The sequence below is a fragment of the Neoarius graeffei genome, chromosome 20 (genome assembly GCF_027579695.1).
Source record: "Neoarius graeffei isolate fNeoGra1 chromosome 20, fNeoGra1.pri, whole genome shotgun sequence".
NCBI classification, from domain to species: domain Eukaryota; kingdom Metazoa; phylum Chordata; class Actinopteri; order Siluriformes; family Ariidae; genus Neoarius; species Neoarius graeffei.
Window position 1 is genome coordinate 46,397,930 of NC_083588.1, and position 27,232 is coordinate 46,425,161.

At 44.4% G+C, this 27,232-nt stretch overlaps 1 protein-coding gene across 5 annotated transcripts; it reads right to left on the reverse strand.

Moving 5' to 3' along the window:
* Positions 1-350: 350 nt before the first annotated feature.
* Positions 351-15,559, reverse strand: LOC132868717 (uncharacterized). Of its 5 annotated transcripts, none has more exons than XR_009650877.1 (4): positions 14,793-15,559; positions 6,220-6,316; positions 1,049-1,228; positions 351-955 (listed from the first exon to the last, which is right to left on the reverse strand). XR_009650877.1 is itself a non-coding variant. In XM_060901830.1 (3 exons), exons 1-3 carry the CDS (start codon positions 15,500-15,502, stop codon positions 497-499), a joined length of 1,266 nt encoding a protein of 421 aa, XP_060757813.1. In that variant the 5' UTR covers positions 15,503-15,559; the 3' UTR covers positions 351-496. The 5 variants fall into 5 exon arrangements, 2 of the variants coding, with proteins under 2 accessions (XP_060757813.1, XP_060757814.1); XR_009650879.1 differs by lacking the exon at positions 1,049-1,228 and adding an exon at positions 14,022-14,661; XR_009650878.1 differs by lacking the exon at positions 1,049-1,228 and adding an exon at positions 12,736-14,661.
* Between the last annotated feature and the right edge of the window lie 11,673 nt (positions 15,560-27,232).

The following is a 27,232-nucleotide window of genomic DNA, read 5'->3' on the forward strand; positions in this document are numbered from 1 at the left end:
TTGAGGCAGCTACCTGCTGCACCAGTGGAAACGAAAAGGGAAACGCATATATTAATTAATTCATCATTAAAAATTACAAGTAAAAACCCTATGAGAAAAAGGAAGTTAATAGGATAACAAAAAAAATTGAGCTGACAATAAATGAAACAAATAGCATATATTTTGATTTATGATCAAAATAATGTGGACATTGTTATATTTTGATCATTTGTGCATCAGAGCTTTTAAAAATGAAATCTTTGTAAAGGAAAGAAGGTACATTTTCCAGAACAGATTGTTTTTTAGCATTCACTTTACTGCTACACAAAATATGAGCACGAAGAACTTGATCAAAACAACAAAAACATCACTTGGTCATTAATGTCCGGAATCAGTGTTCAATCAGCAATGCTTTATTAAAAAGCTACATTTTCATAAGTGAAAACTTGATCAAACCAAGTATAAAATAAATAAATAAATATTGTATTCACAACACCCTCTAGAATCCAAACCCTGTTTACGACTCTTGCATGTGAAGAGGAAATTTGGTGGCCACATATTCTGTGAGGACCCGCCTAACAGCTTCACCAGCATTATTCGATTGTGCGTATGGCTGTGTTGTCGGCTGTGGTACGGCTCTCTCTAAAGCAGCAGCCTCTTCCATCCAGGCTTGAGCGAAAGATTCCTCTTCCCTCTCACAGAAATTGTGCAGTGCACAGCAAGTTATTGCAACATATGGTGAAAAGGTGTAGTGAAAATCACTTCTCTTCAGAAGAACCCGCCATCTTGCCTTCAACCTCCCAAAGGCAGTTTCCATCGCAGTTCTTGCACCAGTAAGAGAGACGTTAAAGGAGTTTTGCTGAGGGGTTAGAGTAGGACTGGGGGTATACACCTTCATGAGCCATTCCAGGAGTGGGTAAGCAGCGTCACCTAGAACAATGAAGTTGACGGGTATCCCACCAATTTCACAAGTATGCTGGAAAGTAGAACACAAACATAAGAGACCAACTCAGTGACGCACTTTTTGATGAAAGCCATAAGATGTCATGCTCTAAACTAACACTAGTACTTTTTCATCATCAGGAATTTGATTTCCTTCTCCAGGTAAGTATGACAAGTCCATCCGTCCATTATCCATAACTGCTTATCCTGTGCAGGGTTGCGGACAAGCTGGAGCATATCACAGCTGACTCATGGGTGAGAGGCGGGGTACACCCGGGACAAGTCACCAAATCATTGCAGGGCTGACCTGGAATTAGATGAACCTGCATGTCTTTGGGGGCGGCACAGTGGTGTAGTGGTTAGCACCATCACCTCACAGCAAGAAGGTCCTGGATTCGAGTCCAGTAGCCGACAAAGGCCACTGTGCAGAGTTTGCATGTTCTCCATGTGTCTGCGTGGGTTTCCTCTGGGTGCTCTGGTTTCCCCCACCGTCCAAAGATATACAGGTTAGGTTAATTGGTGGCTCTAAATTGACCGTAGGTATGAATGCGAGTGTGAGTGGTTGTTTGTCTCTATGTGTCAACCCTGTGATGACCTGGCGACGTGTCCAGGGTGTACCCCGCCTCTCTCCCATAGTCAGTTGGGATAGGCTCCAGCTTGCCTGTGACCCAACACAAGATAAGGGGTTACAGATAATAGATGGATGGATGGCATGTCTTTGGACTGTGGGGGAAACCGGAGCACCCGGAGGAAACCCATGCAGAAACAGGGAGAACATGCAAACTCCACACAGAAAGGCCCGTCAGGCACTGGGCTTGAACCCAGAACCTTCTTGCTGTGAGGTGACAGCGCTAACCCCTACACCACCATGTTGCCCCTACTATGACAAGTAACCATCTTAATTATGTTTAAATTGTTTAAATAATGAAACACAGCCCAATGTCAATTCTTTAATCTTCATGAAATCTGGGAGAGGAATGCATGCATTTTGTCAGACATCTGTGACGGGTGGGAGTGGGAGAAGCCTTCAAGCCATGTAATTAGTCACACCTAATCAGGAACACGGATAGAAACGGAGTTTAGTGAGTCACCTGACGTTCAATTGTCTCACGTGAGGAGGAAATGCAGGTAGATTAGTCTAGCCTGTAACATGGGCCACCCTTTGTCTGAAACCTAACAGCGCAGCAGTGGTGAGAGCACTGTTGGCGTGCAGCGTTGCCGGCGGTGATATAACGCAGAGTGGTATTCAAGCAAGTCCGGCTGTTTTCCTGGCCTGTGATAGCAGTCCTTAGTAACAACACAGCACCAAAGTTCCCTGACCCACACGATGTCTAAGTGAAAAAGGATAGTCTACTGGTATGCGTAGTGGGGATTGTAAGAAGTTAATTGTGCCAAAGACTGTTCCTGCCTGTATGGTATGACGCCAGCGCAACAGTAGCCTATTGTAGCCACTGTTTTTCGCATTGTAAAGTTTACTTTAAAAGCTAATGTGGGCCTGTTAAAGGAACAGTCCACCGTATTTCCATAATGAAATATGCTCTTATCTGAATTGAGACGAGCTGCTCCGTACCTATCCGAGCTTTGCGCGACCTCCCAGTCAGTCAGACGCAGTCAGACGCGCTGTCACTCCTGTTAGCAATGTAGCTAGGCTCAGTATGGCCAATGGTATTTTTTGGGGCTGTAGTTAGATGCGACCAAACTCTTCCGCGTTTTTCCTGTTTACATAGGTTTATATGACCAGTGATATGAAACAAGTTCAGTTACACAAATTGAAACGTAGCGATTTTCTATGCTATGGAAAGTCCGCACTATAATGACAGGCGTATTAACACCTTCTGCGCGCTTCGGCAGCGCATTGATACGGAGCTCAGATATCAATGCGCAGCCGAAGCGTGCAGAAGGTGTTAGTACGCCTGTCATTATAGTGCAGCCTTTTCATAGCATAGAAAATCGCTACGTTTCAATTTGTGTAACTGAACTTGTTTCATATCACTGGTCATATAAACCTATGTAAACAGGAAAAACATGGAAGAGTTTGGTCGCATCTAACTACAGCCCCAAAAAATACCGTTGGCCATACTGAGCCTAGCTACGTTGTTAACAGGAGTGACAACGTGTCTGACTGACTGGGAGGTCGCGCAAAGCTCGGATAGGTACGGAGCAGCTCGTCTCAATTCAGATAAGAGCATATTTCATTATGGAAATACGGTGGACTGTTCCTTTAAATGCCCTTTAGGGTAGTCTAACCACCATCAGCAGAAGGCCCACAGTGAAATGCCTTGTCATAGTGTGTTGTAAGCGTGTGTAAAACCACCTCCACTTTTGTTTAGTTTATTTGTTTATTTCCTTATTCGTATATTTATTTGGCGAGGTCTATTCCCTTTTCCCACTTTTGTCAGCCAGGGCGGGGAAGCACAAGGGGTTGTGAGGGCTTATTCCTAGCTTATGTCATTTGGGCTTGGCGAGCGTGGTGCATAGTTACTTTAGTTATAGTGTTTACTGGTGTAGTACATTTGCTGCCTGAGTGTGGTGTATTGCTGAGCTGAATACAGTAGTTTAGCAGTGTAGTGTATGATCTTGCTGCGTCCCTGTGGGCTCTCTTCTCCGGCTGGCTCCTTTTGTCTTCTTCCCCCTCGCCCTTTATAGCCTATTGCAGTGATTCCCAACCACTGTGCCGCGGCACATTAGTGTGCCATGAGAGATCATCAGGTGTACCGTGGGACATTATCCAATTTCACTTAATTGTTCCGAAAATTATTTATTTACTGCAAATAATTTGTCTTCGTTCATCTATGCCAACGACGTATAGTGACCGGCAGAACAATTAAATACTCTTCCAATAGATGGCAGCAGGTAGCTAATTAACCTGTGTATCTACCTGTTGCCATTCAAACAATAGAATTAGTAATGCTTTGGGTGTGACGGTGGTGATAGCAATAGATAAATATTTGAAGAGAAAAAGTACACAATCCAAACTGGGCCCTGGAGAAAATTCTGACCCAGATGAAGGCCCTAGTATGAGTAGAGGTCAGAAGAAAGCAAAAAAGGTGATTTTCCACAACCTATCTATGCGAGCTGGGCTTTTCAAGCATGACCGCTATAAAAACTAAAAAAGGAGAGTGACTCAGAGCTGTTGAAGATCTTCATGTGTGTCTTTCTTCAATTCCTACGAGTATATCAGAGTTGTGTTCAATTAAACAATAAGGAAATATCCTTATTTCCCAATAAGGAAACTGTGGGTAAATTGAGACTAGATTATCATTTTATTTATATATATATATATATATATATATATATATATATATATATATATATATATACACACACACACACACTTTTGTGATATTTTTGTTTGGTGGTGTGCCGTGGGATTTTTCAAATGTAAAATATGTGCCGTGGCTCAAGAAAGGTTGGGAAACACTGGCCTATTGTGTGTGCCCTTGTTAGGGGTGATTCCTCTTGTTTTGGATTTGTGCATTTGAATGATTTGTTTGTTTTGTTTCCTGTTTTTTTTTTTATAAGGCAATTCATATTAACAGTGGGGCTTTGGCCCGTTGCAGTGTTTTGATAACATCCTGTGGCTCATTGCTTAACTAAAAAAAAAAAGATATCAATCATTAAAGTGTTTTATTTTTGTACACAGCCTCTTGCTTTATTCATTCAGTTGAATAGCCATAGTGGGGGGATAGTGAGTCTTTGTACTCACTGGTTTAATTGATTCTGACCTAGGATAAACTTAAGGTTGTTCAGGTTACACATCTAAAAGGGCATGTGGTGTCCTACGTAGTTCTAAAACACCACAATGTTATACCCTCTGCAGTGCGCAAACAGTACACTGGGAAACATACGGGATTCAGCTTAACTTGAAGGTCCAACAGTTCAGGTTGTTTAGCAGACCCTCCAGGATTTCACGATGTTGCGATTTGCAACTTCAACGCAAATTCAACCAATCCCTGCAAATTCAGGGCAGTGTTGCAATTATATCCAATCACCGCAACTTTCCCGCAAATTTGACCAATCGTTGGCATCGTCTTGAGGTGACGTCGACAAACTACCTTTCGCCTTACTTACATTCAAGAGAAGCAGCATGTGCGCAGTGTTGCCAGATTGGGCGGTTTTAAGTGCATTTTGCCAGGTTTTGAACATATTTTGGGCTGGAAAACATCAGCAGTATCTGGCAACACTGCATGTGCGAGTCAGTGTTTATGTAGGCTTAAATTCTATTACTGAAAGTGTGTTATGTTTACAGTGAAGGACTGTGTGCACTTTACATTATTGTTTTACTTAATACAAGAAATTAATGGATGCCAACATTTTTGCCAAAATGGTATTTTATTTTCCATTGTTTAGGCAGCTTCAGCATCATACTGTGAGATTCTGTTCAAATTGTTTTTTTCTTCTATGAAGCCTGAGCCATTTATTTTATTAGTTTATAATTATTGTTTAATTTAGTCTTCAGGAGAGACTGCCTGCACACAGTACTAGTATTAATAGTTTTTTTTTTCTTACATGAAAGCTGAGGCATTTATATATTTTAAGGTAACTTCATGTTGTGCTGTGAGGTTCTCTGCACTTTAACTTTGAACCAACAGGAGCATTTGGATAAGTAAAGCCTATTTTTCTGCATTTTTGTAGTTCTGGTCATCTTTTATATTGGTAAAGTTGTTTATAGGACCATTTCTCAGTGTCTTTGTTTACTCAATAGTTTTTCAGTAATAACTTAATATTTAACATATAACTCAATTTTAATCACAAAAAGCGAAAATCGCAACAATTTCTCACAACTTTCACTTCCTCCCGCAATGTAATCACAACAAAAACCTAAAAAACACTGCAACTTTCATTGCAATTTTTTGGAACCCCCCCGCAACATCAGGCATTTTAGCCCGCAACAATCACAAAAAAGGCTCGTGAAATCCTGGGGGGAGTGGTTTACACCTCGCATAAGAAATGTAAAATTAATATGAGCAACAAATAATCGTTAAACCATTTGAAACCGGACCATTGAACTGTACGGTGAAATTGATATTACCTCCTAAATCCACTAAAAAGGGAAGGGGGAAAAAATCTTTCTACCACTATTCAAGATTGTTGTGCCACACATTTCATTTAACCAATCAGTGCTCTGTACTATTCCAAGCTCCACCCATATGCCCCTTTCTGGTATGCATGGTACCTGGTCTAACTTGGCAATGGAAATGACGACAAAATGTGGGATTACAGATTTACCACCATACCATGTAGTGTCTGGTTAGTATGTGGAGTAGAAGTATACATTGACATTAGTGCCATATGTACCTTAGGAAGAAGGTGAGCCATGGTGAACAGCTGGGATTGCTTAAACACAGTGACATCATGAGCACCTCCAGGAACTTTACAGCTCGCACTCCAGAAGCTATTGATGCATTAAAAATACAGAACAATATTTCCTTAGTCACTAGATTGCCTGCTTTTATATGCACTCTCATAAATAAAGATACCACATTGTACTTTTCTTTGATGTTGGTGGTTTATCTATTGGAACTTTAGTAGGTGTAACTTGAAAGATACAACCTTGTTTCCAAAAACGTTGGGACGCTGTGTAAAATGTGACTATAAACAGAATGCAATGATTTGCAAATCATGGAAACCCTATTTTCACTGAAAATAGTACTAAAAAGACAACATAAAATGTTGAAACAGATTTTTTTTCCAGTAACATCGAAAAAAAGTCGAAAGTCCTTCCCACACCACATGGCGGCGCCAATCTCCGTTTCTGTAGCCCTCAGCCTCTCGCCTAGCTAGGGTTACAGTGGGGGGCTAGTCCTCTGGTCACCACAAGAGCTTGACTCCCCACTCGCATCTGTGTTGCAGCGTGCCTTGCCAGATGGCAGTAGGTACCATTTTTATGATGGTCTTTGGTATGACCCGACCACAAGTAGAACTCGCGATCTCCCGATTGAGAGGTGGACACGCTGATCACTAGGCCAACTCGCGGTATTTCAGTAACATGATTGGGTATAAAAAGAGCATCCCAGAGAGGCTGAGGCTACATCCACATTCATACGTTTTACTTTTAAAACGCATCATTTTTGCGACATTTATGCCTGGTGTCTACACTACTCTGGAGTTTTCGAGTCCCCGAAATGGTGACTTTTGGAAATGCTGCTGACCCTGTTTTACATTGAAAAGTCCAGGGTAGCATTTTAATAAGTATGCAGGCGTCGACTGAGACAGTTGCTTGCTGCAGTTGCCCCTGTTTTCGCACTCATTAATATTTCTTGTCTTTATTTGTTCTTCTAGTGTATATAAATAACCAAGTATGTTTCTCTAAGTTGTGCCCTTCTAAAACATGCGGTTTCAAGGAGTTTTGATCACTTTTCCGGTGTTAGGACTATTTTCATCAGAACGACAAGTCACTATGGGATAGCAACATGGTGGCTCCATTGTTTACAGTTGCGACAGCCACTTTGTGGCATAACATCGGATTGTACACACTAAATCCCCAAGGAGATTAGGGGAATGTTTTGGGGATGACAGTAAAGGGAGGAGGATGAGACAGCAAAAGGAAGAGGCATAGAAGGAGAGGAGATACATGTCATATTTCCCCGCTTTACTCATGGGCAATGTACAGTCACTGACTAACAAAATGAAGGAGCTATTGGTGCTAGCCAGGAGTCAAAGGGAGTTCAAGGAGGGCAGCATCATGTGTTTTCTACAATGTTTCCATCGAGGGCTTTCACACTGTGCGGGAGGACAGAGAGCCCAGAGAGTGGTATCTGTGGGGGGGGCGCAACTTGCTGTTCTTGTTAACAACTGCTACATGTCCCTGGTGAAAAAACAGCCTGCGATCACAAAGACAGTGAGGAGGTAGTCACAGGAGGCCTATGAGACAATGGACTGGCAGGTACTAATGGCCCTTTTCCACTACCCTTTTTCAGCTCACTTCAGCCCGACACGGCTCGCGTTTCGACTACCTCAGAGCAGCACGACTCAGCTCGCTTCACCCTTACTTAGCACCCAAAACTCGCACGGTTTTGGAGTGGGGCTGAAGCGAGCCAAACTGAGCCGAGTGGGGTTAGGGGCGTGAGGAGACACTCCCCTGTGCACTGATTGGTGAGGAGGAGTGTCCTCACATGCTCACACACGCCCTGCGAGCACGCTGGGATCTGTAAACACCGTAAACCCGGAAGAAGAAGAATTACGAGAATTATGAAGCCTTATGCGCCTCGCCTCATCTATACGCTCTTGCCAGTATCTGTTGGCATTGTCGGTGACACCAAGCCACAGCACCAAGACCAGCAACACTAACGACTCCATGTTTATTGTTTACTATCCGGGTCGTGAGACTACCGCTTAAAAGATCACTGATGTCACTGTTTGCGCCGCCTAACGACATCATGTGACGTCCACCCACTTTCGCTAACTCCACCCAATGTGTCCACCCACTTCCAGCCAGCACGGTTCAGCGCGGTTGTAGTCGAAATGCAACTCCAACAGCCCCACTCAGCTCGACTCAGCCCAACTCAGCACAGCACGGCTCAGCCCAACTCAGCCGCGTTGGTAGTGGAAAAGCGGCATATGTGAACCACACGGACAGGACATTGACGGGCTCAATGAGTGCATTACGGATTACATTAACTTCTGTGTGAACTGCACTGTCCCAGAAAACTGTCAGTTGATATTCAAATAACAACCCATGGGTAACAATGGACAGAAAGGACATTCTCAATGCCAAGAAGAGGGTTTTTAGAGCTGGCAATAGGGAGGAGAGGAGGACTATCCAGGTGGAGTTGACAGTTACGATCAGGGAGGCTAAGGTACAGGAGGAAACTGAAGAAGTGGAAACTTCAGCAGAACAACATCAGAGAGGTATGGAGTGGCATGAAGACTATCACTGACTTCAGACTGACAGGCAGCAGAGTGGTTGAGGGTGGTATGGATAGGGCCAATAAACTGAATCTGTATTTCAATAGATTTGATTCAATGTCCAACCCACCTGTTGTCTGCCCTGGAGCACCATCAACTCCTCCGCCTCTCCCCCAACTTCCTAATGGCTCACCATTGTCAAGTAACGGCATTACCTCCTCCCCTCCCTTCACTGTCTCCTGGTGTGACTGTCCTGGCCAAACGGACACTACCACTCCTCCCCCACCTGAAACCTCCAGGATGAGTTTCATGCTGACTAGGGCCAAGTTTACATTAGACCGTATCTGTCTCGTTTTCTTCGCGGATGCACTGTCCGTTTACATTAAAACGCCTGGAAACGGGAATCCGCCAGGGTCCACGTATTCAATCCAGATCGTGTCTGGTCTGGTGCTGTGTAAACATTGAGAATACGCGGATACGCTGTGCTGAGCTCTAGCTGGCGTCGTCATTGGACAACATCACTGTGACATCCACCTTCCTGATTCACTGGCGTTGGTCATGTGACGCGACTGCTGAAAAACGGCGCGGACTTCCGCCTTGTATCACCTTTCATTAAAGAGTGTAAAAGTATGAAAATACTGCAAATACTGATGCAAATACTGCCCATTGTGTAGTTATGATTGTCTTTAGGCTTGCCATCATTCCACTTGCAAGTGGTAAGTGATGCGCATGCCCGACATGCACTGGGATCACACACACAGTGGCTCAGTCCCGAATCACTGCTCGTGCGCTTCACTCGGGCGCTCTGTGAGGTGCGCAGGGCCGGAGTGCACACCCTCCAGAGGACACTTGCTGTTCAGGGCGGAGTGATTTGGAGCGCAGGATGCCTGCGGAGCCGAGTGTATCCGTGTATTGGCGTTGCTGTGTGCACGCGAATCGTGTATTGGTGTTGCTGTGTGCACGCAAATCGTTTTAAAAACGTTAATCTGATGATCCGCTGATACGGTCTAATGTAAACCCCACCTAGGTCAGCTGAAGCATCTCCACTCATTCAAGGTTGCTGGCCCTGATGGTGTCAGCCCCAAAGTGCTCAAAGCCCCTGACCCCCCAGTTATGTGGAGTGCTTCATCATGTCTTCAACATGAGCCTAAGTCTTCAGAAAGTCCCTATGATGCGGAAGACGTCATACCTTGTTCCAGTGCCGAAGACACCACGCCCCAGTGGCTCCAAGGATTACAGGCTTTTACGTCTCACATCGTGTGAGCATAATATTCTTTGACTTCTCCAGTGCTTTCAACACCATTCAGCCAACATCATCCAGCCTGTGTGTCTGGGTGAGAAGCTGATGACGATGAATGTGAAGGCACCCCCTCATGTCTTGGATTGTCAATTGCCTGACCGGCAGGCCACAGTATGTACGCTTACAACCCTGTGTGTCGGATAAGGTGGTCAGCAATACTGGGGCACCAGAGGAGACAGTTCTCTCTCTCTTCCTGTTCACCCTCTACACCTTCCTTCCTTGACTTATCCCACAATAAGTAGGGTTGCCATTTTGAGTCTTCTGCCTCCATCTTTGTCTACCTTGTGCATCTCCTTCAACCAGTCCCTTCTCTCTCATGTCTTCCTCAATAACATCCATCCGTCTTTGCTTTGGTCTTCCTACTCTCCTCTTTCCATCGACAAGTAGCTTTAGCACTCTGTTCCCAACATAGTTCTCATCACATGTCCATACTAGTGCATTCTCTTCTCTTGGACCTTCTTGTGAAGAAGGGGACACAAATCTCATCTCATCTCATTATCTCTAGCCGCTTTATCCTGTTCTACAGGGTCGCAGGCAAGCTGGAGCCTATCCCAGCTGACTACGGGCGAAAGGCGGGGTACACCCTGGACAAGTCGCCAGGTCATCACAGGGCTGACACATAGACACAGACAACCATTCACACTCACATTCACACCTACGGTCAATTTAGAGTCACCAGTTAACCTAACCTGCATGTCTTTGGACTGTGGGGGAAACCGGAGCACCCGGAGGAAACCCACGCGGACACGGGGAGAACATGCAAACTCCACACAGAAAGGCCCTCGCCGGCCACGGGGCTCGAACCCGGACCTTCTTGCTGTGAGGCGACAGCGCTAACCACTACACCACCGTGCCACCCCGAGACACAAATCGAAATCTGAAATTCTTTTTGGAAATCATGGACACCGTATCCTCTGGGCTAAAGAGGACCATCCAGCTTGTTATCAGCACACAGTTCAAAAGCCAGTGTCTGTGATGGTACAGGTGTGCAAATAGTGCACAAGGCATGGGTAGCTTGTACATCTGGGAAAGTACCATTAATGCTGAATGATATACACAGGTTTTGGAGCAACATATGTGGATGTTCAGACAACATCTTTTCCAAAGAAGGCCTTGCTTATTTCAGTAAGATGATGTCAAACTGCATTCTGCACATACTACAACTTCATGGCTTCAGAGTAAAAGAGTCCAGGTGCTAAACTGGTCTGCCTGCAGTCCAGACCCATCTCCCATTTAAAACTTTCGGCACATTCTGAAATAAAAAAAAATATGAGCAAGGAGATTCCAAACTTTTGAGCAGCTGCAATCCTATATCAGGCAGGAATGGGATAACATTTCATGTTCAAAACTACAGCAATCGCTCTCCTCAGTTCCCACACATTTACCGAGTATTGTTTATAAAAAAAAAAAACAGTACACACCACACTGGTAAACATGCCCGTCCCAATTTTTCTGAAACATGTTGCTGGCAACAAATTAAAAATGAGCATTTTTTTTCAAACAATAAAATTTCTCAGTTTCAACATCTGATATGTTGTCTTTGAATGATTTTCAATGAAATATAGGGTTCCAATGATTTGAAAATCATTGCATTCTGTTTTTATTGATATTTTACACAGTGTCCCAACTTTTTTGGAAACAAAGTTATAATTTAAGGTATGAAACTGAATCTTAAGGAGTGATGTGCCTTTAAAGCTTGACTAAAAGCTAATCAAATGTATAACATTAATTGTCACAGGTAAAACTTATATACTAAAAGGTACAAAAGGTGCACCTGTGATGGTACCACTATAACCACAAGGAGAAGTACATTTTGGTACCTACATAGCTGACATTATACTGTATACTGGGTATGAGCTTTAAAAATAAAAACTTATTATTCTCACAGGTCTTTGGTTTTGTCCTGCCATTTCATCTGAGATTGTCTTTTAATATGCTTTTTAATGTATTTATTGATATGTTGCTGTCTGAATTTGCTTGGGGCAGTAGAGTGATGTAGTGGTTAGCACTGTCGCCTCACAGCAAGAAGGTCTGGGTTCGAGCCCAGCGAGGGCCTTTCTGTGTGGAGTTTGCATGTTCTCCCCGTGTCTGCGTGGGTTTCTTCCGGGTGCTCCGGTTTCCCCCACAGTCCAAAGACATGCAGGTTAGACTAATTGGTGGCTCTAAATTAACCGTAGGTGTGAATGTGAATGGTTGTTTGTCTCTACGTCAGCCCTGCGCTAACCTGGCGGCTTGTCCAGGGTGTACCCCGTGTCTCACCCATAGTCAGCTGGGATAGACTCCAGCTTGCCTGCGACCCTGTAGAACAGATAAGCGGCTACAGATATGTACAGCACCTCGGCCAGCACTTGTCCTTAAACGTGCTATACACACCCTCACTAGCCACTTCAATAGGAGGCCATGTTCATTCATGCAACCAGCACAATGCATTAAATCATGCAGATACAGTTAATGAGCTTCAGTTAATGTTCACATCAGATATTAGAATAAGGAAAACATGATGTCAGTGACTTTGACTATGGCATGGTTGCTGGTGCCACATGTTGGCTATTGGTTTGAATATTTCAGAAACTGCTGATTTCCTTTGGACTTTCATGCACAACACTCAAAACTTCAAACAGAAAGGTGCACGAAACAAAAAACTTCCCCATAGCATGCGGGAACACCTGGTTGATGTTGAAGAGAGAGGTCAGAAGAAGCTCAAGCCTTTCATCTGTATCTGCATGAATTTCTGCGCTGCACTGGGGTCAGATGACTGGCTGATTGGCGAATGGAACAAATAAGCAGGGGTACAGATGTTCCTTTTCAGGTGGACGGTGAGCGAGTGTGTGCTCGCAAGTGTTCATTGGGAAAATCTTCTGTGTTTTGATGCAATTTGTATCTATAAGGAAGAGCAGGGAGACTTGGGACAGTTTGTATTCTCATCTCATTATCTGTAGCCGCTTTATCCTGTCCTACAGGGTCGCAGGCAAGCTGGAGCCTATCCCAGCTGACTACGGGCGAGAGGCAGGGTACACCCTGGACAATCCATCCATCCATTCATCATCTGTAGCCACTTATCCTGTTGTACAGGGTCGCAGGCAAGCTGGAGCCTATCCCAGCTGACTACGGGTGAAAGATGGGGTACACCCTGGACAAGTCGCCAGGTCATCACAGGGCTGACACATAGACACAGACAACCATTCACACCTATGGTCAATTTAGAGTCACCAATTAGCCGAACCTGCATGTCTTTGGACTGTCGGGAAACCCGGAGCACCCGGAGGAAACCCACGCAGACACGGGGAGAACATGCAAACTCCACGCTAGGCTCGAACCCAGGACCTTCTTGCTGTGAAGCGACAGTGCTAACCACTACACCACCGTACCCTGCAAAACATCCATCCATTATCTGTAGCCACTTTATCCTGTTCTACAGGGTCGCAGGCAACCTGGAGCCTATCCCAGCTGACTATGGGCGAGAGGTGGGGTACACCCTGGACAATCCATCCATCATCTGTAGCCGCTTATCCTGTTCTACAGGGTCGCAGGCAAGATGTAGCCTATCCCAGCTGACTATGGGCGAGAGGCAGGGTACACCCTGGACAAGCCGGCAGGCTCGAACCCAGGACCTTCTTGCTGTAAGGCGACAGTGCTAACCACTACAGCACCATACCCTGCAAAACATCCATCCATTATCTGTAGCCGCTTTATCCTGTTCTACAGGGTCACGGGCAAGCTGGAGCCTATCCCAACTGACTATGGGCGAGAGGTGGGGTACACCCTCGACCATCCATCATCTGTAGCCGCTTATCCTGTTCTACAGGGTCGCAGGCAAGATGTAGCCTATCCCAGCTGACTATGGGTGAGAGGCAGGGTACACCCTGGACAAGTCACCAGGCTCGAACCCAGGACCTTCTTACTATAAGGCGACAGTGCTAACCACTACACCACCGTACCCTGCAAAACATACATCCATTATCTGTAGCCGCTTTATCCTGTTCTACAGGGTCGCAGGCAAGCTGGAGCCTATCCCAGCTGGCTACAGGCGAGAGGCTGGGTACACCCTGGACAAGCCGGCAGGCTCGAACCCAGGACCTTCTTGCTGTAAGGCGACAGTGCTAACCACTACAGCACCATACCCTGCAAAACATCCATCCATTATCTGTAGCCGCTTTATCCTGTTCTACAGGGTCACGGGCAAGCTGGAGCCTATCCCAACTGACTATGGGCGAGAGGTGGGGTACACCCTTGACCATCCATCCATCATCTGTAGCCGCTTATCCTGTTCTACAGGGTCGCAGGCAAGATGTAGCCTATCCCAGCTGACTATGGGTGAGAGGCAGGGTACACCCTGGACAAGTCACCAGGCTCGAACCCAGGACCTTCTTACTATAAGGCGACAGTGCTAACCACTACACCACCATACCCTGCAAAACATACATCCATTATCTGTAGCCGCTTTATCCTGTTCTACAGGGTCGCAGGCAAGCTGGAGCCTATCCCAGCTGGCTACGGGCGAGAGGCGGGGTACACCCTGGACAGGCCGGCAGGCTCGAACCCAGGACCTTCTTGCTGTAAGGCGACAGTGCTAACCACTACAGCACCGTGTCCTGCAAAACATAACGACACAAAAAGGATACAGTAAATCCTCTCTACTGCAAAACGAACGTGATGCCTCCTGCAAAGAATTGCACACCATGTACAGTACAAAAGCTGAAAACTCTTCCCTCAACCCACATACCAGGAACTGTCATCAACAACGCCTTGCAGCACATAAGATGTCCAACCTTTACGGTTGAGGAACTTCATGTAGCCATCACTGGGCGCCAGAACCGGGATGTGGGTCACATCGACACACCCGATAACCTGAGGGATACCGAACCTGCTCTCAAAGCGCTCAGCGATGGCGCAGGCTTCCTGCAGGCCCGGGGCTCGGATGAAGTGCTGCATCGCTTGGTTCACCATGCCTTTACAGAACATGTAAACAAACTTCATCACTGTGGTCTTGTGGACGCCGAAGCGGACCGCGATGGACCGGTACTCCCCGCACGCGCCGAGCTTGGACAGCGCGATCGCCACCCGCATCTCTAACGGTACCGCAGGACGCACCGTCACTTCCCCGGGGCTCATGACCTCTTTCATCAGGGCACACAGTTTCACAAACGATCTGCGGCCCATCCTGAAGTGCTCTCTCCATTCCGCGTCGGAGAACTCCTGCAGCACCACTCTGTCCCACCAGTCCCGACTACGCATGCGCATCCAGCACGAGCGGCTTCTTGTCGGTACCGGAAGCAGACGCGCACTGAGCCCCAGAGCCGCGGCCGCGCGCGCCGCAAACACTCTCCTCCGCCTGTATAACAAAATGGACGCAGCCTGTAAAAGGGCGGTGTTATATGACATTTGCAGCAATAAAAGCTGCAAAATAACCATCGACCAAAACCAAGACTCCATGTTTAATCAGCAGCAGGTCGCTGAGATTTTTACATCACGTCCATCTACTACAACGGATTCACTTCCGGGTTAGAGTAGTGACGTCATGTAGGCTTTTTATTATTCATTATAAGACTTAACGAATGGATATTCAGTAAATAATTAGGAACGAGGAAAAATCATATTAGTATGGTGCAATCAAGTAGAATTTTCCCACAGCAAATAAAAAAGTTCCTCCCGTCAATGGGCGCACATATATTTATACGCAGTACAGAGAAACAGAAATTTAAAACAATAAACAACCAAAGAACGTCAGGAAAATATTTCAACCTGAAGCAGTTCTGCTTTTCTTTTTCATATTCCCCCCCGACTTATTCTGGACCTAAAGAATACTGAGGACCTGAAAGGTGACTGCAGTATTTGAATACTGACATCTCAAACCGTTAACCAGATATTCTAATACCTGCGCACATCCCTAATATAATTACTAAGCCGAAACAAGAACTACATCCTGGTTGACTATCCGCATCTGTTTCCAATCTAATAACAATGTCCCTGTGAAAGTAGCAGTATCTCTGGAGGATGCACAGTGGTGACCTGTGATTACCCAGATAGCAAGCTGACATTGAAACGATGTAGAATCAACATTGCATTGTCGACGTTAAACCATTGAATCAACGTCAGATTTCGATGTTGATTTAACATCAGTTTGCACCCTCCGCTAACATTGAAACGATGTTGATTTATTAACTATGGACACACGTAACTTCAATTGTATTTCAATTCGCGTCGATATTGAAACAACATTGAAATTTCGACATAACTAAAAATCAATGCGCTTTCAATGTTATTTCAACTGATAGCCTACCAGAAATATCTGGCTCATATATCCTGCTTTATCTACAGCCAGGATCTCCATTTTAATTGCTTAAAATAGTAAATATGAAACACATGCCTTTTTTTTAAGAAACAAGATTTTTATTTTAAGTTCATTTAATTTTCATGTCTTTCGGCGCGAGCGACACCTCCAGTTCTGTCTGGCGCATATTGTAGCCATTTCTGCACAGCCTGGGTGAAGACCAGATCATTCATGCCAGGCTGTTGAGTGAGGGCATCTGAAACACACACAAAACATTGTACTACTGCTGCTGGGCGGCACGGTGGTGTAGTGATTAGCGCTGTCGCCTCACAGCAAGAAGGTCCTGGGTTCGAGCCCTGGGGCCGGCGAGGGCCTTTCTGTGTGGAGTTTGCATGTTCTCCCCGTGTCCGCGTGGGTTTCCTCCGGGTGCTCCGGTTTCCCCCACAGTCCAAAGACATGCAGGTTAGGTTAACTGGTGACTCTAAATTGAGCGTAGGTATGAATGTGAGTGTGAATGGTTGTCTGTGTCTATGTGTCAGCCCTGTGATGACCTGGCGACTTGTCCAGGGTGAACCCCGCCTTTCGCCCGTAGTCAGCTGGGATAGGCTCCAGCTCGCCTGTGACCCTGTAGAAGGATAAAGCGGCTACAGATAATGAGATGAGATGAGACTACTGCTACTAATAATAGGCTGTAGTAAGTGATATGCGCTAGGATCACACACAGCGGCTCAGTCCCGAATCGTGGCTTGTGCACTTCACTCGCGTGCGGCCGGAGTGCGCACCCTCCAGAGGGCACTCGCTGTTCAGGGCGGAGTGATTTGGAGCGCAGGATGCCTGCGGAGCCGAGCGTATCCGTGTATTGGCGTTGCTATGTGCACGCAAATCGTGTATTGGTGTTGCTGTGTGCACACTAATCGTTTTAAAAACATTAATCTGATGATCTGCTGATATGGTCTAATGTAAACATGGGCTATGACACCAGTGAAGTCATTGAGCTAACTAGAACCTGCAGTTTATCAAGCTTGCTAGCAGGCTAGCCTACTTGACAGCTTGCGTTGCTGATCGGAGTTGATCGGAGGAAATCGGCCGTGACAGCACGCTGTGGCAGTCTATGTATTGCGTGAACTATACATTGAACTATGTGTAAGGATTAAATGCTGAAAGTGCTGCTTACCTGTAATTGATCCCGGATCCGAGAACGGGTGCCTGTGCGCCGCTGCCGGTCTTTGTCTCACGCTGTCCCCTGTCCCGTTCAACAATGATCGATGACTTTTCAATCATCTTTCCCAGTCAACTATATATCGATGGCTTTTCGACCATACGTGATTTCCTGGTCAACACAAAATCAATGACTTTTCAACATGACTGTTATCACCCGGTAAACCAAATATCAATGATATCAATCATCAATCATAATAAGGACGACTATGAATCAATGTTGTTTCAATATCACTGCTGTCAACTTTATTTTAGGTCGGGTTACATCGGTTTAACAATGGTGATTCAACATCTATTTTGCATCAAGATTTCAGTGTCGACCATTCTGATGATTCAGATGGAAAATCAATATCTATTCAATGTCAGCTTGCTATCTGGGTAAGTTCCGAGACATATTCAATTCGTAAAGTATTATCTGAAATTTGCAAATGGATTTTATTTTACACAAAACAGACCTATGGCTTGTTTTACATTACAATATGGGTTGTTTTACAATCAGGGTACGCAAGCTAAAAATCACATTTAACACTTATTATCTTCAATATCAAAAGGCTTGACTAAATAAACTTGGTTGTTTATTGTAGCCCTGTGATAGCTCTATTTACCATGCAAAAAAAAAAAAAAAAAATTGGTGATAACGTTATTTTTGGTGAATGTATGGCAATATATGTCACATTTAGCAAAATTACTCGTGTCATTTAGAAAAAAGTGCTTTTTTGACCACAGGTAGCTCCAAAAGGGATGCGCTTAAATAATTCTTTATACCATAAAACACATATTTGGTTCCATATCATCTCATCTCATTATCTCTAGCCACTTTATCCTGTTCTACAGGGTCGCAGGCAAGCTGGAGCCTATCCCAGCTGACTACAGGCGAAAGGCGGGGTACACCCTGGACAAGTCGCCAGGTCATCACAGGGCTGACACATAGACACAGACAACCACTCACACTCACATTCACACCTACGGTCAATTTAGAGTCACCAGTTAACCTAACCTGCATGTCTTTGGACTGTGGGGGAAACCGGAGCACCCGGAGGAAACCCACGCGGACACGGGGAGAACATGCAAACTCTACACAGAAAGGCCCTTGCCGGCCACAGGGCTCGAACCCAGAACCTTCTTGCTGTGAGGCAACAGTGCTAACCACTACACCATTATTTGTTAATCACTTGCTATACTTATTTGCTGTTTTGTTTTGTTTTTTTTCTCAAGGAGTCATGTAAACAGCAGTCTATACACTATACTAGTGACACAGCTCTCTTATATTTACGTCTTATGGAAAAGAGTAGGTATTTAACAATTATTCGCTGAAAATGAAGTGAATATCAGTGATTTTTTGACATACAGGACACTTTTCGATGGAATAAATATATATTATTTACTAGCTGGGAGGTCCGTGTTGTGAAATACTGTGACCGAGGCCTCTGGGCCTCGGTAAGCATTTTCAAGGCTGAGGTCATGGTAGGGTGGCACGGTGGTGTAGTGGTTAGCACTGTCGCCTCACAGCAAGAAGCTCCGGGTTCGAGCCCCATGGCCGGCGAGGGCCTTTCTGTGCGGAGTTTGCATGTTCTCCCCGTGTCCGCGTGGGTTTCTTCCGGGTGCTCCGGTTTCCCCCACAGTCCAAAGACATGCAGGTTAGGTTAACTGGTGACTCTAAATTGACTGTAGGTGTGAGTGTGACTGGTTGTCTGTGTCTATGTCTCAGCCCTGTGATGACTTGGCGACTTGTCCAGGGTGTACCCCGCCTTTCGCCCGCAGTCAGCTGGGATAGGCTCCAGCTTGCCTACGACCCTGTAGAACAGGATAAAGCGGCTAGAGATAATGAGATGAGATGAGATGTTTGTTGTTGTTGTTGTGAACGAGCAAGTCACCAAAGGTCTGTAACCGGGGTCCGGATTGTAGGATTCCAGACCGCTCGCAAGCCAATCAGAGCGCACAATTTGATGGAAACCGGACCACGGAAAAAAAAACATTAATTTTTTTCGCGGTCCAGTTTCCATCAAATCCTGCGCTCTGATTGGCCGCCAAGCAGGTCCGTATCCTACGATACAGACCCCAGTTACTGACCTTGGTTACGGACCTCTGGCAACTTGCTCATTCACAACAACAACAAACATAAGCAATTTTTGTCAACATTTATTTTCGCATTTCTCAGGATAATAGCATTAATTTTACAGCATGGATAGCGATAACGACAGTCTTTACAGCGAAAGTGAGTTTTACTACCCTGAAGAAGAAGAAATAAAATAAAACATTTCAGGAGAAAGCTAAAAACCTCTAACTTGCTAACGCCGAGCAAAAACATGGCTGAATCCTGAATGACTCAATTTTGTATAAATAGGGGACTACATAGACGGCAAAATGTAGTTTTTTTTTTCCTGCCATGGAAGTGCACTTGTATACCGAGGAGGAATCCATTTGCATTACAGTCGTGAATGAGGATTCAAAATGGTGGCTCGGCTCGGTTTTCCCTTTTGGGCGCTCTCGTTTTCTGTTAGAATTTGTTAAAGAAAAGAATAAATATATTATTTACCAGCTTAAGGTCGGTCCGTATGGTGAAATACCGTGACCTCGGCCTTGAATACTGACCTCGGCTCAGAGGGCCTCGCTCAGTACTTTCAAGACCTCGGTCACGGTATTTCATGATACGGACCTCCCAGCTGGTAAATAACATATATATATTCTATTCCCTTCCCAGGGCCCTGTACTACGAAGCGGGTTTTCTGGCTTACCAGGGTAACTTCGAGAGTAACTTGATAACGTGCAGCGTAACTTCCCGATTAACCCATACTATGAAAGTTGGCTATGTTCAAACCGAGGTACTATGCTGCCATGGCAATTTATGCTGCATCTCAAACCTGCTCGTCTCAGGTTATGTTCTTGGTTAACCCAAGGTTTCCGATTAACCACACCCTTTTTAAACACCACCTCTCCACCGACATTTCCTCTAGAGACAATGCCAGCGTACCTGGATGACCCGTGCAATATCGGAGCGCAGATTAGAGATGGGATTTATGGCTCTTTGATGGGATCCGCATCTTTGTGATCCGTTCTTTGAAAAGAGCCGTTCAAAAGACTGGCTCATTTGGCTCTTTTTAAATATTTATTCAGTTTTAAGAAGACAGCGTCTAAAGAAGCCAGATCCCTCTGCTTAGACAGTGACATCAATATTTCTGGACATACCTTTTATATAAAGCAACCTAGACTTACATTATTGTAACCCCTAAACGCTCATAAATAACCATTAAAAAACAATGAGGGCTTCAATGAATGTCCATGCAGAACGGCTTTTCTGTAAAAAAAAAAAAAAAAGAACCCACTCAAGAACATAGAACATAGTTACCAAGAACGCAAGAATATTTTATAGAAAAACACTTGTTTTACAAAAATATTTAAGTCTGAGATACAAAATAGATACAACTACAATAAATATGACACAAGAACTAGTTATCACACAAGAACATTTTAATAGAAAAAAACAAACTTTCTATATTAAAAATATTGAAATTGTAACAAAAATAGATACAACTAAACAGTCAGATAAATAAAGTTATAACAAGAACACAAGATTATTTTAATAGGAAAAAACAAACTATTAATGCAAAAAATATATTATTATTAGAAAAATAGATACAACTAGACAAACAGATAAATAAATAAAATACACAAAAATACCCCGCCTTTCGCCCGTAGTCAGCTGGGATAGGCTCCAGCTTGCCTGCGACCCTGTAGAACAGGATAAAGCGGCTACAGATAATGAGATGAGATGTTTTGTTTGTCCAAATATCCAGAACACGTGGTATTTTTGCAGTTCTACAGCTTGGTCCACTGGCACAGTTTGTGACTTATGGCTCAATTTAGCAGCTTGCATCCAACCCATCCCTGGGTTCAATTTAAATAGACTAAACTCTTTCATAAAACATCTAGAGGAAATATTACCTATAGGTTCCCAAATACCCAAATCCAGAATCTTTCTGGTGGTTTCTGGAGCAAAGACTGCATATTCAATTTTCAACTATTCATCAAAGGTGAAGGTTTTTCTTTTTGACCAAATGTCTGATATCCCGCAGGTTAGGACATACATGGCGTTGTAAATCTGTTCTGTATGATGTGGCCCTTTTCCTGATTAGCAACTTGGAAATCAATACAAAGTCTGTTCTAATCAAGGGGGAATGTGTTCACCATACAGTTTTGTGTTTATCTTGCACTAGAATTTAGCAAAGGCTTTGTAGGTCAGGGCAGCACAGTGGTATAGTGGTTAACACTGTCAGCTCACAGCAAGAAGGTTCTGGGTTCGAGCCCAGTGGCCGATGGGGCCTTTCTCAGGATTACCACCATTCTTGACACAAAGGGGATTAAAACAAAAGATATGGTTAAAAATCTTGGTGTTTTCATTGACAGCGAGCTAAACTTTGACAGTCACATGAAAGCAATCACTAAATCGTCATTTTATCACCTAAAAAACATTTCCAAACTAAGAGGACTTATGTCAAAAAATGATCTGGAAAAACTTGTACATGCCTTCATCTCTAGTAGGGTTGACTTCTGCAATGGCCTTTTCACAGGCCTGCCAAAAAAGACCATCAAACAACTTCAGCTGGTTCAAAATGCAGCGGCGAGGGTTCTCACACGAACAAAAAGAACAGAGCACATTACTCCAATTCTAAGGTCCCTTCACTGGCTTCCAGTAAGCTACAGAATTGACTTTAAAGCATTGCTGCTGGTGTACAAATCTCTAAATGGTACAGGGCCCAGTTACCTCTCTGATATGTTGCAGCAGCCTAACCCAATCAGATCTACCAGATCGCAACAGCAAAATTTACTGGTAAAACCTGTTGTTAAAACAAAGTGTGGTGAAGCAGCTTTTAGCTACTATGCAGTACAGCTATGGAACCAACTCCCAGAGGACATCAAAAATGCTCCTGCTGTTGGCAGCTTCATCTCATCTCATCTCATTATCTCTAGCCGCTTTATCCTTCTACAGGGTCACAGGCAAGCTGGAGCCTATCCCAACTGACTACGGGCGAAAGGTGGGGTACACCCTGGACAAGTCGCCAGGTCATCACAGGGCTGACACATAGACACAGACAACCATTCACACTCACACTCACACCTACGGTCAATTTAGAGTCACCAGTTAACCTAACCTGCATGTCTTTGGACTGTCGGGGAAACCGGAGCACCTGGGGGAAACCCACGCGGACACGGGGAGAACATGCAAACTCCACACAGAAAGGCCCTCGCCGGCTACAGGGATCGAACCCGGACCTTCTTGCTGTGAGGCGACAGCGCTAACCACTACACCACCGTTGGCAGCTTCAAATCTAGACTAAAGACCAAGCTGTTCTCAGATGCTTTCTGCTAACTGATAAATATCATCATCTTTACATGTTTTAAACTTTACTTAACTTTTACAGTCTTTGCATGTCTTAAACTTTACTTAACTTTTATTCCATTTTATTCTGCTGTTTTTACTGAACTTTCTCTCTTCTTCCCCCTTTATTTTATGTAATTTTATTTTCTATTGTTTACTGTTTTGCTTTTACCTCTGTAAAGCACATTGAACTGCCACTGTGTATGAAATGCGCTATATAAATAAACTTGCCTTGGCTTTCTGTGTGGAAGTTCCTGTTCAAGTTTCCTTCGGGTGCTCTGGTTTCCCTCATAGTTCAAAGACATGCAGGTTAGGTAAAAAAATACCCAACCAGTGTATACTTAGTACCAGTTCCAAGCCTGGATAGATTGGGGAGGGTTGTGTCAGGAGCAGCTGAAAACAGAAGCGTTCCAGTGAAAGGAAATTGTAATTCTACAGCAGACATTCTATACAATTGTGTACTTCCAGGTTTGCGGAAAGAACGTGGGGAAGGCTCACGTTTGGGTGTGATGGTCAGGTGTCTACAAAGTTTTTTTTGGTGCCATTTTACAGCAGAAACTGTCAGACTAAAGAACTCTTTCTTTCCTACAGCCATCAGACTCCTGAACAGCTGACAGGAGTCTATAACCATGGATTATCTTCCTGTAAACTGTCCTTGTCTGTTTACATCTGTTTGCACATATTTGCACATTACTGCCCTTTTTTGCTGCTACGTCTGATCATTGCCTTATTTTTGTATTATACTGCCTATTTTGTACTATATTTACCTTTATTTTGTACTATACTGGTTTTTTTTGCTTTTATTTTGCACTACATTGCCTTTACTTTGTATTATTTCTTCCACCTATTTATTTATTTGTATTTTTAATTGGCATTCATGGTGGACAGCAAACTAAGAATTTCATTGTGCAAGAGGATATGTCCTTACTGTGCATATGACAATAAACACTTTGAACTTTGAACTTGAACTTTACGGATTCAATCTGAAATTCCCCCAAGCTTCTGGTACATGGTGTTCACAAAAAACAAACAAACAAAAAAACAGCACAGCAATGCTACTGCACCTTATACAATCACATGACCACCAACAGGGCAGCATGGTGGTGTAGTGGTTAGCACTGTCGCCTCACAGCAAGAAGGTCCGGGTTCGTGGCCGGCGAGGGCCTTTAGAGTTTGCATGTTCTCCCCGTGTCCGCATGGGTCCAAAGACATGCAGGTTAGGTTAACTGGTGACTCTAAATTGACCGTAGGTGTGAATGTGAGTGTGAATGGTTGTCTGTGTCTATGTGTCAGCCCTGTGATGACCTGGCGACTTGTCCAGGGTGTACCCCATCTTTCGCCCGTAGTCAGCTGGGATAGGCTCCAGCTTGTCTCCAACCCTGTAGAACAGGATTAAGCGGCTACAGATGATGGATGGATTGATGGATGGATGGGTAATAGGCATTCAGAGTGGACAGCAAACTAAGAATTTCATTGTGCAAGAGGACATGTCCTTACTGTGCATATGACAGTAAAAACTTTGAACATGAACTTTATGGATTCAATCTGAAATCCCCACCCACCCCCAAGCCTCTGGTACATAGTGTTCACAAAAAAACAACAACCCAGCAATGTCATAAGCACTAGCACTGTTGCCTCACAGCAAGAAGGTCCTGGGTTCGAGCCCAGCGGTCGACGAGGGCCTTTCTGCATGGGTTTGCTCTAGGTGCTCCGGTTTCCCCCACAGTCCAAAGACATGCAGGTTAGGCTAATTGGTGGCTCTAAATTGACCGTAGGTGTGAATGTGAAGATGTGTGAATGTGTCTATGTGTCAGCCCTGTGATGACCTGGCGACTTGTCCAGGGTGTACCCCACCTTTCGCCTGTAGTCAGCTGGGATAGGCTCCAGCTTGTCTGCAACCCTGTAGAACAGGATAAAGAGGCTAGAGATAATGGATGGATGGATGGATCCAGGAGGAGTACAAATACCTGGGTGTTCACCTCAACAACAAACTGGACTGGACTAACAACACAGATGTCCTATACAAGAAGGGCCAAAGTCGTCTCCACCTCTTGAGAAGACTGAGGTCTTTTGGTGTGTGCAGGACCCTGCTTAGGACTTTTTATGACTCTGTGGTAGCATCAGCGATGTTCTACGCTGTGGTCTGCTGGGGCTGTGGAGGTTCAGAGAGGGACAGGAAGAAACTTAATAAACTGGTCAGAAGGGCTGGCTCAGTCTTGGACTGTCCTCTGGACTCCACTGAGGTGGTGGGTGAGAGGAGGATGTTAGCCAAGCTAACCTCAATCATGGATAACCCCTCTCACCCCCTACATGAGGCTGTGGGGGCTTTAAGCAGCTAGTTTAGTAGTAGACTGCTACACCCACAGTGTAAGAAGAAGAGGTACCACAGATCATTCATACCTACTGCTGTCAGACTGTATAACATCCACAACTTGTAACGTAGCACCAATAACCTGTTTGTCATTTAATTTGTACTACTTCACCACTACTACCTCTGCCATCTCTCATCGACGCAATTATTATGTGCAATAATATAGATCCTAATTTATGTATATATGTGTGTATATATACAGAGTCTACCTGTAATATGCAATTTTTTCGAGCCTCTCAATAAGGCAATTGTTCTATACTTTTTCACGGTAGATAATGCAAATAGCCCTCTGTATTTAATCCTCATCTCATCATCTCTAGCCACTTTATCTTTCTACAGGGTCGCAGGAGCCTATCCCAGCTGACTACGGGCGAAAGGCGGGGTACACCCTGGACAAGTCGCCAGGTCATCACAGGGCTGACACATAGACACAGACAACCATTCACACTCACATTCACACCTACGGTCAATTTAGAGTCACCAGTTAACCTAACCTGCATGTCTTTGGACTGTGGGGGAAACCGGAGCACCCGGAGGAAACCCACGTGGACACGGGGAGAACATGCAAACTCCACACAGAAAGGCCCTCGCCGGCCACGGGGCTCGAACCCAGGACCTTCTTGCTGTGAGGCAACAGCGCTAATCACTACACCACCGTGCCGCCTTATTTAATCCTTCGTTTGTCTAATTTTTATTTCAGTGTTATTTGTTATCTGTTTGACATTTTCTTGCTACTGTAACACGTGAATTTCCCTGATGTGGGATGAATAATGTGAATCTAATCTAATCTAATCTAATCTAATCTAATCTAATCTAATCTAATCTAATCTAATGGATGGATGATGGATGGATGGATGGATGGATGAACACCAACACATACAACAGTGGTGCATGGTGTCTTTATAAATGAATTGAGTAGATGAAGGAAGATGTAGTAGATGTAGTAGCTAAAGCACTTCAGTTGGGGTATTATTATTATTGTTATTATTATTATTATTATCAGGGTGTGATTTGTCAAAAAACCAGAAGGGGGGATTTTTTTTTTAATCATGAAACGTCACAAAATTAAGGTAACAATAGGCTAACAGCTCAATAACATCCGATACCAAATGAATAACACTAAGTGAAAACGAACACTAAACCAGAGATAGTAAATTCATCTTCCTATCTCTCTGACTAAATACACGAACACTAACACACAACAAAGTTCGCATTGCTTGTCGCGTTGCTGTGATGTTTCTCTCCCTCCGGATTAAATGGACAGTGACTCGAAAATCACTAAAATACATGAATACTAAATGAACAGTTTGCTCTCATGGCGCAGTTCACATTGTGCGCAGCTTTCCGATTTAAACTGTTTTTTTTTTCTCATCCTTATACTTCCTGTTTCATGGACTGTAACGGATTTGCTTATTTAGTAATTTTAATACAGAATTTACTTTGAAATTATAATCAGACACTCCAACGCCCCCCCAAAAAAAAAAAAATCGGCCGTGAAAAGGCGGCATCCGCCAAAAGGCGCGCTGTTTGCATCCCTGCAGATACATTGTAGATAATAACAATATCTTTGCGTTCTATGAGAACGCAAAGATATTGTTATTATCTACAATGTATCTATTTGCTGGGGACGTTCGTGAACATCAAAGCTGCCACTTCGGGTCATTTTGAAAGTGAGTGCAATGTAGACCATAGAAAACTGTGTCACAACATGCCTGTCATGTCAACTTTTTTTTGGTTTGTTTGTTTTATTGACGGGGTTGTCCCCGAGGATTTTTTTTCAGTAGAGATAAAAACCAGAGGGGGGGGATGATCCCCCCCCCAGCAAATCGCACCCAGATTATTATTATACTGAATAATGCAGCACCAGTACATTATATACACGAGTCTCTGTAGCGCCCCGCCCCTTTACGTCCCGCCTACTTTCCT

What these genes read in the sequence shown, in the direction of transcription:
- LOC132868717 (XM_060901830.1), bottom strand. Translation starts at nt 15,502, where the DNA reads ATGGAGTCTTGGTTTTGGTCGATGGTTATTTTGCAGCTTTTATTGCTG. An exon ending in GTTGTTGATGACAGTTCCTG is followed by an intron (nt 6,317 to 14,792) that starts GTATGTGGGTTG and finishes ATGCATCAATAG; the next exon opens with CTTCTGGAGTGCGAGCTGTA. An exon ending in TGGCTCACCTTCTTCCTAAG is followed by an intron (nt 956 to 6,219) that starts GTACATATGGCA and finishes TCTACTTTCCAG; the next exon opens with CATACTTGTGAAATTGGTGG.